Source organism: Daphnia pulicaria, chromosome 10 (genome assembly GCF_021234035.1).
Source record: "Daphnia pulicaria isolate SC F1-1A chromosome 10, SC_F0-13Bv2, whole genome shotgun sequence".
Classification (NCBI taxonomy): domain Eukaryota; kingdom Metazoa; phylum Arthropoda; class Branchiopoda; order Diplostraca; family Daphniidae; genus Daphnia; species Daphnia pulicaria.
This window is the reverse complement of record NC_060922.1, coordinates 1826121-1841336: the sequence shown is the minus strand read 5'-3', so window position 1 is coordinate 1841336 and position 15216 is coordinate 1826121. Positions and strand designations below refer to the sequence as shown.

The following is a 15216-nucleotide window of genomic DNA, read 5'->3' as shown; positions in this document are numbered from 1 at the left end:
AAATTTAAAAAGTGGAATAGAGTAAGAAGTAGCTCGTGTAAGAAGTGCCAATACGCGGTGAGAATGTAGAAATTCAAAAATGGAAAACCCATCCTCGCCGGATACTGTCCAGTTTCTCAATTTGTTGGTCCACCCCAAAAAGATAAAAAGAAAAACGTCCCGCCACTACGGGTGTTTTATTCCGCTCCAAAAAGTATAGCCGAGGTGAACTGGCATTCAATTTTGCCATGCGCTCGTTTTTCCTCGATCGTTTCCTATTTCTTCCGCAACACAACTCGATGTCTTTTTTTTTTTTTTTTTTCGCTCGAGTTCATCGAACCACCTGATGATCCGCGACCAGTGTACCATTCGAACCTTTTCCAACATGCGGTGATTCCGTTGAATATTTCCCCAAATTCGATACTTTGCCAATTATTTGTCGAGTTTTCCTTCTACAATAAAAACTGTAAACAAAAATTGATTAAACAAAAAAGAAAATACAAATAACCAAATATACAAGTTTCGTTTTACTGGCAACACGTGTCCTTGTTTTTGTTTGAAGCCAACAACCGCTCGGACGTACATGATAGTAGGCAAGTCATGGCCAGCACGTATCGGTGTCAAGCGTTGCCACCTTGTTATTTCTTTTTTTTAAGTCCTTTGACACACAAGAAACTTACACAACACCAATCATACTCCCTCTTGGAAAAATACCCAGCAGCCTCGATTGTGTGATGGAAATATAAATCGGCCAAGTGGTGTGCTATTTCTCTGAAATTAAAAACAATTCACTTAGCCTTGGAGATGATGACAGAAAGATGAGAGATATGGTGTAGAGTATCCACACCTTTTCCTGCCTGTTGTGTACGTCGCAGCTCGGAAAACAAAGCAATAAAGGCATCTGGGGGCTCTTCTTCTTTTTAACTCTAGAAGAAAGAAAGTGAACGCAAAAGTGCCATACGCATCGTCGTTCCCCCCCCCCCCTTTTTGAAATAACGTGAAGGTACCCTAAAAGTTTCTCATGATTCCCAAGTTGAAAATAGCTTATAACAACGTGTACCAGCGATCCTTGGCCTAGTTAAAAAATTTTCCTTCTCATTCTTTTTTCTTCAATTGCTTTTAGAAGCAGAGGAATATTCCGTCCTGTCCTGTAGATTCATTCGTTTCTTTTGTTTGTTTGCTTTTAAAACTTCGTGTCTACCATCTGCAGCCGGAGGGGGGACGATGCGGGTTTTCCTCTCGACCAGGGGAAAAGTGAGCGGCGGCACGGTCATGACGTGACAAGCTTCGCAAACCCACCGTCGAACGGATGTAATGAGCACAATAACGGGAAGGGAGGACTTTATGAACGTGCACGATACGGATGATGAAAAACCGGCCATGTGATGGACAGCCGAGAAAACTAAGTCACTGGGTCAGTCAAGTGACAATTTCCGATTGGTATTCTTCTGAACCTATTGGGTAGTATCAACGATAGTCCTCTCTGCAGGTCGTGTCCAAATGAGGTTAACACGGACGAATACATAAGCAATAACAATCGATTATTTTACGAGGTCGTGGGGCTCGAGACTGAGAGAGAAAGGCTGGAAAACCGTCCGGTGAATGGCCTCTACGAAACTAAAGAGGTACCGAGTGGTAGCCAGATGCAGAGGCGTCGTTGCGGAGGTGCAAGTCAAGCGTTACATTTTCTTCGCAGATATTTTTAGTAGGGACACTAGCTAAAAATACTTTCTTTAGCTTTGTTGTTTACTTTTCTCTTTGTGGCTTGAGAGACAATTTGTTTCTGTCAGTGCTATCAAAGACTTTTTTTTTTCTTTTTTGTATTGTTCTTCATTATTATAGTGGAGAAAGCATTTTGGACGTTTTCTTTATTCCTCTTCGGCTTCTAGGTTGATAGAATTACCGAATTTGGCGTACAATTGCGTCTTCAGATCGCTCATCAAAGTCTTGATGTTTGTGCATTCAGCTTCGATGGCTTCAATATCTTTTTTCACTTTGTCTTTTGCTTCTTCAAGTTTCTCCTGTAATAAGTCAAACAATTAGCGATAAGCAGTACTTTAACAGTGATGCACAATTGACAGAAGAGGAAAAAAGAAAATCACCTTTGCCTCTTCCATGTTGAAATGAACAAACACTTCACCTACAACGAAAGGAATCAGAGCTGATTCATCATCAACCAAGAGTAAATCATCTGAAGCATCCTCCAAGTTTTGAAGATCTCCCTGAACAAAGCATAGAGAAAACGAGTAGCAATGCAGAATTGTAAGTTTCAACGTGAATCATGAGCAGAATGCGAAAATATTTTTGCCAGCACATTTATGACACATAATAATTTTGAAGACTTCACACAAATTACGAAAAGAAGCATGCAATAGATTAGAAAGAATTTCACCTTTTTATTTTTCAGATCATCCCTGAGCTCCTCCCATTTTGCATTGTGTCGTGCAAACCGGTTGATTTTCTGTTGGTCTTCTAATGTAATATGAATGTCAGAGTCCTAAAAAAATTTCAGTTACTATAACTACTAGAAATTGGCAACACGTTAAGCTATAAATTCTAAAGTCAAATCATTTTCTTACCGATTCGAGAGAATCTTTAGAAACTGCTACTGAGGCCATGATGTTTTTCTTGACAACCCCTACGTAGCAGACGACGCCTATTTATCGATTATTTCAATCGATAATATTTTGCTGGTTGCCATTATTCAAATTACTATTCTTTTTAGGATTTTTAGTTTTTTACTGGTTTTTACAAGCAATTTCTTTATGGCACATTTCGTTTTTATTACTTCGATACTACGGCATTATTACTTCAAGAAAAATCGTCTTTATCCCAGGTGCATTGACCACTGGGAAAGTGAAAGGGCTATTAAGTAAGGCCTACACGGCTTTCATAATTGTTAGCTTGCTCCATAAAATGTGTTTGTGTAAATTCACGCGCTTAAAGAGAAATTTTCTTCGGGTTTCTATCTTATTATTACGATACTTACTAGAAAATTGTAATGAATCCTGGGTTCTCGGATTTTCGAAAAAGATGTCAAGCAAAAACATGTTGCAATGCTCATGAAGAAAGTCGTGCACGTGAAAGTAATATTATGGAAATCAGAAAAAAAAATACAATAAATAACGAAGATGCCTTCTATTTGTTTTCAAGAGCTTTTCTTTTTACAATAAAAGCAATATGAACACGTCTAAGTAAGCGGTTTTCTTTGTGGCGAACTTGCCATATCATATGCAGTTGCCCTGCAGATCGATAGCAAAACAAACCGAACGCAATAGAGACGAAATAGTCTCACATGTTTTTGAACCAATCATATCAATCTCCCCTTTGTGCGTCAGAGCCCGCAATAACAGAGAAGACGAGTTTTATCAACTTTTGGAACAACAACTGTTTGGTTATTAAATATTTCCTGACGAATTCCATCACGCTATACGATTCACGAAAGCCACTTGAAATGTACGTTTTAGACAGAAGGCATCCGTCCTCCTGTTTCGCTTCATTCACATATCTCAACGTGTTTCTCTCTCTTTTTTTTATTAACCTTTATATTCACCGAACAATCGACAACAGCTGCATGAGGTGGGTTTTGCGCGTTGACAAGTAATTTCCTCATCAAAGTGTCGTTTACACTCGGTCGTGTTGTGCGGTAGCCTGTTATACCAGCGCATTTGACTTAATGCGGTCAAGCAACCCGAGCGTCCCTCTCATCCGTAAAAACAGCTGCGAATACCGAGTTGCTTAACCTAGTTAGCGTCAGTGCGCAGTACGTACAAAGAAGAAGAAAGCGTTATAAATGGTCTTGTTAAAGAGTAGGACGTATTGTGGGTTCGTGTTGATACATTAATACCTCATTTCGCCGCCATTAGATACGCACATCATTTCTAAAACGTTTCTATTTTCTGTGAATTCATTTAAATCATTAACTTTAACTTGGCAAATGCGTAATAAGTTGGGTAATATAAAGCTCTTTGAAAATTATGCGTAACTTTATTTTTATCAAAGTTTTTCAAATGGAATAAATATAAAGAAAAGGCCTTTTTATGGCTGGTGTATGCCAGCAGTGAAATGGGAGAAAGCCGCGCGAGATCCTTTTTTTGTTTATGGCGTAAATCTAAATGGGGAAAACAAGACTGGTCTGACAAGAAGGAATTGACAGGAGGAAGATTAAAGGTTCCCAAGCTGACTTATAGGATCCCCGAATAAAAAGAGAAAAGATATAATTACGCACATACGCTAGAAGATATTGTGATTATGCAAATGTACAAGAGTATGCTTGCTAATTAATAACCAGCGATTTAAGCCAGATAACCGCCAGCGCCCGCCAGTGCCTGCCAAATCTTAAAAAAAAAAAAAAATATGATTAACGTAGTCTGAAAGCACATTAGACTCTATTTGAGAAAAAATTCTAAAATTCAAATAAAGTAGAGCGCAACTTTCACATGGGTCAGTGATCCCGAGGCCTGGAGCTCTGACGAAATCCCTTCCGAGTCGGTATATTATTCCAGTTCAATCGGATCACAGCTGGCATTTGACATTTCATTTAAATAAAGAAATGGCTAATAATCGAGCACATTTGTTTAAAAAATAAACAAACATTCGGCTAGAAAATCGGCACTAGGTCGATAATACTTCAAAGTAGAACAAGAGCTCATTTGCCAGGGTCGTCATTACTGATGCCACGATAAATTTTCAGGCGGATCAGAAAGCCCAAATCCAAATAGACCCCAATGATGCTGTTATATGTGTAATACGTGAATCTGATGGATTGATGGCGATGTTAACACTTGGAGGAAGCATGTATAAATAATAATCAAAAATCTGTTTCGCCCTGAAAGGGCTACATGTATCCCGTGTGTGGAGGGTTTGAATCCGCAAAAACATGTATAGACCAAAGTTTCAATAGGGCGAATCAACAAAAGGCACTGGCGTAATCTTGATGGTCGTTTCCTTCTCATTTTCACGCACTCACTCGTCGTCGGTTTGATGATGAATAAACAGACTCTGGTGCTCGACTGTCGCACATATCAAAAGAAGAGGGGGGGAAAGCGCAAAACAAGCTTTTGTTGAGCCTTATCAAAGTCGGAACCACTCTCTTCTGCTTCCTCTTCTTCTTCAACCAGCAGCAGCAGCAGCAGCAGCAGCAGCATAGATTTTCCATTTTCTCCCGTTTCCTTCCTTTTTCTTTAGTTTGTTTTTCTTTGCCTTTCTCCCCCCTTTCTTGGGTGAACAAGCTTCTCTTTCCTCCATCCCTTTGTCGTTCTTCCTCACCCGAGAGATTCGGGAACCGATCGAAGATCCTTTTCCTCCCTCCCCCCCTCTGCTCCTTATATACGCCGCTGAGCCAATCAATCCCGCTCATGTTATAGCCTAGCCGCCCCTTCTGCTAGCGGCAGCAGAAGAAGATGGAGAGAGACGAAAGGAGGTGGATGGAGGGGGGGAAATGTATAGAGACATGGATAAACGTAAGGAGCCGTTCTCCTTATATACACACACAAGGAGCCGAAGAAGAAGAAGAAGAAGAAAAACAAACAATCAGCAACTCGTCTGTGCTGCTCCTGAGCTCCTCGAAACTCTATCGGACCGGCTGCACAGCATCCGTCTGCTGCTGCGCATGTCCGTGCTGTCGGGAGTCCCGCGAAAGCAGCCAGTCCTGGCAAGCCGGAATAGGAGCTGACGTGGGGGGAGATCTCGAGAGGGCACGGACCGCTCAATATCGGTTACACGGGCCGGAAGTCGGACGAGAGCCTCATCGCGCAGTGTAGGGTTTGCTCTAGCCACAAGCGGCCGCATCATGTTCTTGACGTCAGTTTCACTTTGATTTGACTCAACCCCCGTCACACACGTCGCACCATCTCCCACCCCTCTCTTTGGGTCTCCCAGCTGCCCGTCTCTTTTCGAGTCACTCTCTCTCTCTCTATTTCTCTCTGTAATTCTCGCATTCCTTTTTAAATTGTCCCGAACCAATTTCATTCCATCGGAGAGCACATATACGCGTTACACAGCAACGACAAATCGGAAGATTGTGCAATTCTCAAGAGTTGGTGTGGTCTGTTGGCCGGCCAGTGGTGCTGCTGGACCGTTTTGGCTTTGTGTGTGTGTGTGCGTGTATGTGCTCTCCATTGCAATTGCATTTGGAATAGTCGATCCTAGAAAAGAAGGAAAAAAAGGGGGAAAGATTGCGTTGCATCGATCCATCCATCCAGGGCGAGCATCAGCACCGAGCGGGAGAGAAAGAAAGAGAGAGAGAGAGAGGAGAAACGTATAGAGAGACGTAGCGGGAGTGGGTGGGAGGGGGAACGTGAAAGCGGGCGGGAAGAAGAAGAAGACGACGGGTGGAAGGGAAAAATGGCCTCGCAATTCTTCAGCCGGTTAAATATGGCCGTTCCGCCCATCGGAGCGTCTTTAGGAGCCGCCTGGACATCAGTGCGATCGGCTCTGCCGGATTCTTGCCTCAACAGCCAGCCGGATGAGCAGCTCCACTTTGCCAAATTCGGGCGGAAGCCCAACGACACGGAGCTGTCGACTCTGCAGAACAACGGAGCGGAGGGCAATTTCCAGCGGGTCGACTCGATCGGCGACGATGACGAGAGCTGCGGCGGAGGCGAATTCGGCAGCTCCAGGCACAAGATCTCCGAGTGGCAGGCCGGATGGAACGTGACCAACGCCATCCAGGGCATGTTCGTCGTCTCGCTGCCGTACGCCGTCCTGCACGGCGGCTACTGGGCCATCACGGCCATGATCGGCGTGGCCTACATCTGCTGCTACACGGGCAAGATCCTGGTCGACTGCCTCTACGTCACCAACGAGGAGGGCCAGCTGGTGCGGGTGCGCGACACTTACGTCTCCATCGCCGAGGAATGCTTCGGCCGGCGGGTGGGCGCCAGGATCGTCAACACGGCCCAGATGATCGAGCTGCTCATGACCTGCATCCTCTACGTGGTCCTGTGCGGCGATCTGATGGTGGGCACCTTCCCGGACGGCGCCATCGACACCCGATCCTGGATGATGATTTGCGGGATCCTCCTGCTGCCGTGCTCCTTCCTCAAGAACCTGCACCACGTCTCGACGCTCAGCTTCTGGTGCACGATGGCTCACGTGGTCATCAACGTCATGATCATGGGCTACTGCCTCCTGCAGGCCGCCACCTGGGGATGGTCCGAAGTCTCCCTGCGCATCAACATCTTCACGTTCCCCATTTCCCTGGGCATCATCGTCTTCAGCTACACGTCGCAAATCTTCCTGCCGGCTCTCGAGGGCAACATGAGCGACCCAACAAAGTTCCACTGCATGCTCAACTGGAGTCACATAGCCGCCGCCGTCTTCAAATCGCTCTTCGGCTACGTCGGATTCCTCACCTGGCACGCCGAAACCGAGGAAGTCATCACCAACAATCTGCCCACGCAAGGCTTCAAGGGCGTCGTCAACTTCATTCTTGTCGCCAAGGTGAGCCTATCCACATCATTTTTGTCACGTCTAAGGATGTATTAATAGGATTGCTAATTAATTGAAGAAAAAAATATATAATTAAGAGTTTCGACTGATGGGATCCAGCCGGATTCCGGCCCAATTCAAATTGAAAATGAATCGAGACAGACAGTAAAGTCGCTATAGGGCTGCAGCACAGCTGTCTGCTGGGACAACTTTGACTTTGAGTAATCTCTTGATTGGATTCTATTCATACTGGCCCGGTTGTGTGTGTTGCAATGCAGGCGTTGCTGTCGTACCCTCTGCCTTATTACGCCGCACTGGATCTGCTGGAGAGAGCCTTCTTCAAAGGACGGCCAGAAACGACTTTTCCTCGCATGTGGTCGCTCGACGGCGAGCTGAAAGTCTGGGGCTTGGCCCTGCGCGTCGCCCTCGTCGTCTTCACGGTCGTCATGGCCATTTCCATCCCGCATTTCGCCATCCTGATGGGCTTCATCGGCAGCTTCACGGGCACCATGCTCTCCTTCATCTGGCCGTGCTATTTCCACCTCAAATTGAAGGGACCCACTTTGGATTGGGGCACCGTCGCCTACGATTGCTTCGTCATCTTCCTGGGCGTCCTCTTCGGCGTCATTGGCATCTACTACTCGTTCCGGGCCCTGGTCAAGGAATTCCAAATCGGCTTGCCCTTTTAACTTGAAAAAACAACAACGGCAGCAGCAGTTAGAGAGCTCTGAGTTGTGTTCATCCATTGTCTTCCAAGCTAAACAAACAAACCAAATGAACATGTGAACCCAAGTCTTCCAAGAAATAATGTGTTTTAGACATAGAGTTACCTTTTAGTCATGAATAGTTGAATAGGTTTCACTTCCATCGATAAGAGAGAAAAAAAAAACGTGTGTGTCGCTTTGATGTTTTATTTTGCAAACTGAAAAAGGATATATCGTAACCAAGTCTTCCAAACTCAAGAGTTACCTTCAATTAAATACTAGGGGATTCAGTTCATTTCATTTTGTTTCTCCTGTAATGAAAAAAGCTAAAATCGACAAAAACATTTTACTTCATTGACAAATGTTGACGGGCCACACGGCTAAATGTTGAACCCCATTCCTTTGATTGTTTAAACCTCTTTTTTATCCTCGTATTTGTTATTATTCAGGCCAATATCTTTTCTAATGCGGTCGTCATATCAGTTCCAACTACAAAAATAAAATAAAATAAAAAATACTTTGTGTGATAAGGTCGGCGAGATATGTCCCCATTCCGCTTCACGTGTTCTGCCCCCGTTGACAGAAAGAGTGCGTTCGAATAGTTGATGATTTCGGCATTTCAAATTAAAAATTCCATTAGCATTTTGTACTGAAAAAGAAAATTAATAATGTTTTTTTGAATGAGATAAGAATCCAACGTCTTCCAGACAAACTGTCGCGATCTCTCTTTTTATCTCTCTCCGTTTTCTCTGTATAATCTTCTTCTTTTAGTCGTCGGCCATCACAGTTAACTAATCAAGTCTAACCGGTTGTAAGAAAACTGTCGACAAAGATTTCAAACTCACAGCATATCAAATCGCTATGAGGCGATGAGCTCTAACTTTCCAAATGTCTTCCAATTTGTGCGCTTTGAGATGTTTTGTTCCTGCCCCTTTTTAATTCTACATTATCCTCCTAATACCATATCAATCGGATGTCTTCCAGACTTGTACAACCTATCGAGTAATATGGAATCGCTAACAAGTTGTGTAGTTGTTTGTCATCAACGTCAAAATATACACGTTAGTTTGAATGTACGCAACTATATCATTTGATTTTCATATGAACAAAGAGGTTCTTTACTATATAGTCTTGGTGCACTAATGAATAGATCCGGTCTCTAGGGTAACCGGATCTCGGACACCCGCCAGTCTATTAGAAAGGGCACCAATCAATTTTTGTGTAATACGAACCGGAATTGGACTAGAAACGCCATCTTGTGCTACCGGAGGACAACGTTTCCGGTGACTCTTCCGCTGGTTTGCGGTAACTCGCAAGTCGCAACTCGAAAATGAGTTCAACAGAATTTCTATTTTTAATAGCTTAACGGAAATGTTCTCTATGATGAATAACCAGGAAAGAAGCGAAGGAACTTGATTTATACGAATTCCGTCCGCAACTGACAATTTGCAACACGGAAAATGTGTCAAAACATTATTGATGTTTTGATAACTGTTGGGTGTCAATCGCTCACATGCCCGTGTTAGTAGTTTATTGTCCGCTTTCCTTTACTTCGCATATGTTATTGACCTATTGGGTTGTCAGATCGACATTTCAAGCCAATATCGATATGTTGGAAATAGACTCAACCAAACAATAAATGTTCATTCAGACAGCAGTAAAATGTTTTCTGAACTGATTTAAAAAATAAAAAACCACAAGAAAGCGCTAAAAGAGCAATCTTGTTTGCTCAATAAAATTATTTCACAAGCCCCCTCCAAAAAAAACCTATCGTGAGAATAGTGTTGAATGCAAAACAAGTTGTCCGGAATATTAGTATAACAGGAAAATTGGCTTGATCAAATTTGACCGCAAATGGCAGTTTACCGTGAGAATGTACCAGGAAAATGTGGTTAAAAGTCACCACTGTCAATGGCGAAAACCACCGCATCCTAATTTGTGTACGGTATTGGTCACACGATTGACAATTTACATCGAGTCCATAAATATTAAGTTTCTTGCCCCGCTTTAGTTTCCCTATAATCAAGCCGTTCAGAGCACCTATAACGGCTTTAGCGTTTCGCATTTGGAATAGCAATGAAGCGTGACAACACTATTTTTAAATCATAACGGGAGTTGATTTTTGGCGAAAAAATAAAGTCCATAATAATACGCTGGTCGTTACACTTTTCTGTATTTTTTTCCCCTTTCGAGCAGTTCCTTATTTCCAACATGTGCACTTAGTATTATCTCGCAGTCCATGAATTCATCACTTGTTAAAATTTAGATTTATGGAAAATGTGCTTCATAGAGTGTCGATTTAGTTTTGAACCCAAAGTCTTGTGCAATGCTCGCTCTTTCTGTAAAAACCCACTGGGCAAAGCGGCTCTATTCAAGCCCATCAACTGATGGCCAAAGGCAGCACCCGGTAAAAATGGAAACGGCCTGAAAATTTCGCTGGGCTGCAATGTTGCGCTAGACTGCTGGAATTTTGGCGCATCGAAGGCTGTGCTTGACTGAATCAAGGTGTTAGACCTGTGAATCGTAAATTAATCATTACAGTTTTGTACATCGACATTCGGTGCTGTACGGCAGATCGTAATATCTGATTAAACTTACGAGGTTAATGGGGAAGCAATGTCGGAGCGTTCACACCTGGCTGCAAAGTTTCCTGCCAATAAACTTGGGGAGCTAGTGCTAAAGACAAGTTTCATTCCTGGTGGACATCTTTCTCCCCTAGAACCCAGCAGGTGATGATGAATGCCGGCCAATTTGCGCTCTAGATATTTCCGGTGTCCGGCGACTGCCGTCGTCAACGAACCAATCAATACAACTAAGAAGATCGCTGTTGATTTGTTCAGCATTTCAGATATTCACTAAAAATTTTAGGAAAACGCACTTTTAAATGATTGTAAAAAATGTAATAATTAATTCTAATTTACCTTATAACTCGTTTTACTAACAAAGCTAAAAGAGATGCTGAGAGGAGGAGATCTGTTGTTGCACTGAATGTCTTTAGGTTAAGACGCTCTTTAAATAGTTGTAGTGCGACAAATTTCTGCAGCGCTTACAGTTTAAAGGGTATAGTGCAGACGTGCCAAGCGTCAGGTCATTTCATTGGTCGAATAAATCATGGTCTTTTTGGAAATGAGGTGGAAAAACCAATCCATTTTCATGGTCAAGGACTTTGTAGATCATGTAGGTTTCGTCTAATCTTTTTGAAAAGGCATTGGGTACGGAAACATTAACGGCACCTGTGTAGTTTACCATGGGACATGGGTCCCTGTTGATTGAACCGGATTGAACTCGGTGGGAATAAATACGCGTATTTTATGTGGACTACCTATAACAAAAAAAGCTAGCTACATTTCTTTTATTCTTCAACCGTCCCATGAGGGTGTAACTTACTTATATACTTAAAAGAACATGTTCCTACATTTTATATTTTTTCAGAAATCAACATGTGCGTTGCAGTACTATTGCGCATTTTTTTAAAATATTTTGTTTAGAGATGAAAAAGATTTCAATTAATGCTACCGAAATCGAACAAAAGTGTTGTATGGTTTCCTAATAACTTCTAATATAGACTAATTCATGTGGGTTTGTCAAAGTATTAGTTTCTTTTATTGTTTTACTGCTGAGCACTTATTTATTAACATTTCCATGCGTTTAGTATGCACGCGCATTTTTTGGCATTCTGCAAGGCCACACTGTGAAGAAACGCATCCGCTTTTTGGCGTGTATAGTGCTTCGCTAATTTTGGAACAGGTGCACGAAACAAAAATATATGACAAGTTTCTTATTTTAAAAATTACAAAGTACTACTTTGACGAATGACCCGGAGGGACCAGTTAATTTTTAAAAAGTATTTAAAAAACTTGTTCGCAATTCTCCAAGGTTTGTCCTTGTAACACATTTGCTGTAGCAACTTAACAAATGCCAGCCGATTTGGACGCACCATCTGTTGCCTATTGCAACTTTGTAAAAAAACAAAAAAGACCCTGACTCATCGGTTACCCAACTCTTCAAACCAGCAACGTTTTCGACGTTCATTCTGCCTGTTGTTATCGAGAATTCGAAGAGCTAACGCTATCACCGGATAGATAAGTTAACCGCAAAAATATTTACAAAGTAAGACTGGCCAGTGTGGTTTGTGTTTTGCGTGTCTCAGTGAACTGGGCAACTTCGTTCCAGTAGGACCTAACTCCTATATACTGTGTGCCTTTAGCTCCGGGCATCGTAAATCCCCAAGCGTCACTTTCTCTGCAAGGTTCTTTAGATAGTCTTCGCAATATTGAACAAAGTAGGTGTGGTGTCCACTGTGTCCTGTTTCACCTCTCGCACTGTAATCAGCAAGACTATTTTGAATCAAAAGGTAGTACAAAGACCTATAATTCGTAATATTCGTCTTGCTTATCCATGCAAATCAAAATTTGTCACTATGAAATTTGTAATTTTTAGGTCTTAATTTTGTCTTTGTGTCATTAGGTGTGTGAACCCGGAACGACTTGAAAATGCCGGAAGTTTATCGTGCCATAAACAATAATCACATGTATGTCAAATAAACAATTTTCTGTACTTTACAGGAGGCATAAGAGATGGGCCAACGAAATTTGATGGCCCTTGCCCTACTGGCACTCCTAACGATTGTTAATGCAGTCAGTATCGAAGCTAGAGCGAATGGTGCTTTGGTAATAGGTGGGGATCGCATTCAAGAACTTCATGAAATTCAGGTTTTTTAAAAAAGAAATCAAACTAGACTTCTATTTTAATATTCAATTAAGTTCCCATTTGTCTTAAATGTTTAATTATTTCTACATTACAGGAAGAGCTCAAAACGAAGTTTAAAAATTTCGAAATCATGATGGAATCTGAAGTGGGCAAACTAAAAGAGAAGATTGCGCTGTTGGAGACAAAAGTTCAGGGCCAGGATGTCCTGTTGCAAAGCTATAAAGATCGACAGGACGATAGCACTATTCCTACAACGAATGTCGAAATCATGGAACGGAGCAGCAAAAAGACAATTCTAGAACCCAAGACTTGCTTGGAAGCTCGTACGTCTGATCCGTCGTTGGAATCGGGAATGTATTTCATCGATCCGGACGGCCAAGGAAGAGGAGACGACCCCATTTACGTGTATTGCAACATGACTACCGGTAAATGTTTCAAATTGACTTTCAGATAATCAGATTTAAAATTCTTTCAACGTCTTGTGTAAATAGGATCAACATCAGTGCTTCACGATAGCGAGGATGCAATTGAAGTCGGCCACTGTTTCGATCCCGGATGTTATTCTAGACAGATCAAGTACAACGCTACGCTAAGACAGATTACTATGCTTAGTGAACTCTCGAATGTGTGCCAGCAATCCATTAAAGTATGTGAGAAGATTTACTGATCTAAAAATGAACACGCATTCACGTTAGGTCTAATAACTGTTTCAACATTGCGCTGTTATTGTAGGTTGATTGCTATGATGCCGCTTTCGAGTTCAACGGCATTCCTTACGCTTGGTGGACCGACCGCAATGGTGAATCACGGTATTTTTGGGCAGGAAACAATAACAATGCAAGCGGTCGTTACCATACTTGTCAATGCGGATTAGACGGAAATTGTAAAGACAAAAGCCTTTCGTGCAATTGCGACAGCGATTTGGCCATCGAGTTATCAGATGTCGGTACGAAATAAAATTATTCTTTAATACGTTACGTCATAGGCTTCTAGGATTCATGCCAACACATTTTGCGCAATACAGGAACTCTAATGGACAAGGAATTGTTGCCAGTGACAGCATTGCAATTTGGACGAACTATAGCACCCACTTCTACGAACCGTCACACTCTCGGTCGGTTAGAGTGTAGCGGAAAAGTTGTACTCAATGGAATGCCTTCCTCTTGTCAAGATCTTTGGCGGATCGGATATACCCTGAGCGGATTGTATTCCATCAAAGGATCGTCTTCTAGCAAAGTTGAAACAGTTTACTGTGACTTCAGCAAACTGCCTGGCGATCAAGGTGCAGTAAACATCGTCTATTTCAGATTAGAGATGTTGTTAACCTTTTCGACTTACATCTATTTATTAAAATTTTTAGATCTTGAGACTCGGATTGGATCCAATAACATTGTATCAGTGCCTGTGTACTTCACCGTTGGGAGGACCACATCATTCTCTACTTTAAACACAATCCTTTCCTTCGAGAAGGAATCATTGAATGTCGGCGATGCTTTTAACATGTCGACGGGTGTTTTTACAGCACCTCGCAACGGAACGTACTTTTTTGCTTTCTCCGGCTTCCCAGAAAATGGCAACCCTCTCTATTTCAACCTTCAGTTGAATGATGAGAATATGGCCAACTGCTACTCCCCCTACGTCGCAACAAATTGCAATATTCCATTCACCACGAAACTAAGTTCAGGGGATCGAGTTCAGTTGTTTCTCCAAACAGGATCAACAAATAGTGCGGTTTTTACCGGTTGGCTGATTGCGGAAGATATTTTCCAATCTTAAATTCGTGGAATCAAAACGGAAACCCTATTAAGCGCTTTAACAACCTTATGATCAATAAAACATTTTCCATTTTATCATATCATTTACTGTTCAAATTCAGTTAAAATTGACTGTCACAAAGAGGAGATGCCGGTGTGGCGGCAGTTCCTCTTGGTCAAAAATTTTTTATCATATTGCACTTTGCTTAAAGTGTGTAAAGTTAAAATATTCTTTGGTTTTGATTGGTTACCCACAGAGTGTGAAACAAAAAAACAAAAACAGGCCTGATCTGCATTCGTTCTATAAATGAGGTAGATAATTAACCCTAACTGAATCAACAAAAACGACAAGAGAAAACAGTTCCAATCAAAAGCATAGCTCAGGAATAATCGTACTCCGTACGATATCACGATTTAGTATAACTAACGCAACCAAATACCCAAAACGGAAGAATAGAAATAAAATTTTTCTTACTTTTAAGCCTGGGAAATACAGCCAGGCTTCCACAAGTGCTCCATCCGTATACTGGTTGAATCCAACGGATAGGAAAAAGGCATCCCGCTTCCTCGTGAATCCGGGGAGATTTCAAGAAAATGGAAGAAGAGATCCACAAGACGACCGAGATGTATTTCTCCTA

General features: G+C 42.1%; 4 protein-coding genes across 6 annotated transcripts; 2 read left to right on the top strand and 2 right to left on the bottom strand.

Annotated features, from left to right (window-relative positions):
- Positions 1–422: 422 nt before the first annotated feature.
- Positions 423–2669, bottom strand: LOC124314283 (prefoldin subunit 4-like). The gene is made up of 4 exons (XM_046779449.1): positions 2559–2669; positions 2372–2476; positions 2082–2201; positions 423–2000 (listed from the first exon to the last, which is right to left on the bottom strand). Exons 1-4 carry the CDS (start codon positions 2595–2597, stop codon positions 1848–1850), a joined length of 417 nt encoding a protein of 138 aa, XP_046635405.1. The 5' UTR covers positions 2598–2669; the 3' UTR covers positions 423–1847.
- Positions 2670–5260: 2591 nt separating this feature from the next.
- LOC124314097 (vesicular inhibitory amino acid transporter-like) lies at positions 5261–9190 on the top strand. The gene is made up of 2 exons (XM_046779130.1): positions 5261–7422; positions 7689–9190. Exons 1-2 carry the CDS (start codon positions 6325–6327, stop codon positions 8097–8099), a joined length of 1509 nt encoding a protein of 502 aa, XP_046635086.1. The 5' UTR covers positions 5261–6324; the 3' UTR covers positions 8100–9190.
- A 1078-nt stretch (positions 9191–10268) lies between these two features.
- Positions 10269–11144, bottom strand: LOC124314271. The gene is made up of 3 exons (XM_046779432.1): positions 11036–11144; positions 10713–10969; positions 10269–10628 (listed from the first exon to the last, which is right to left on the bottom strand). Exons 2-3 carry the CDS (start codon positions 10955–10957, stop codon positions 10370–10372), a joined length of 504 nt encoding a protein of 167 aa, XP_046635388.1. The 5' UTR covers positions 10958–10969; positions 11036–11144; the 3' UTR covers positions 10269–10369.
- Positions 11145–12116: 972 nt separating this feature from the next.
- On the top strand, positions 12117–14677 carry LOC124314096. 3 transcript variants are annotated; one of them, XM_046779127.1, is made up of 8 exons: positions 12117–12468; positions 12555–12660; positions 12703–12826; positions 12919–13249; positions 13316–13470; positions 13557–13770; positions 13849–14106; positions 14185–14677. In XM_046779127.1, the coding sequence occupies exons 3-8, from the start codon at positions 12710–12712 to the stop codon at positions 14598–14600; spliced, it is 1491 nt and encodes a 496-aa protein (XP_046635083.1). In that variant the 5' UTR covers positions 12117–12468; positions 12555–12660; positions 12703–12709; the 3' UTR covers positions 14601–14677. The 3 variants fall into 3 exon arrangements, with proteins under 3 accessions (XP_046635083.1, XP_046635084.1, XP_046635082.1); XM_046779128.1 differs by having other exon boundaries at positions 12117–12490; XM_046779126.1 differs by lacking the exon at positions 12555–12660 and having other exon boundaries at positions 12119–12468; positions 12680–12826.
- The last annotated feature ends 539 nt before the right edge of the window (positions 14678–15216 follow it).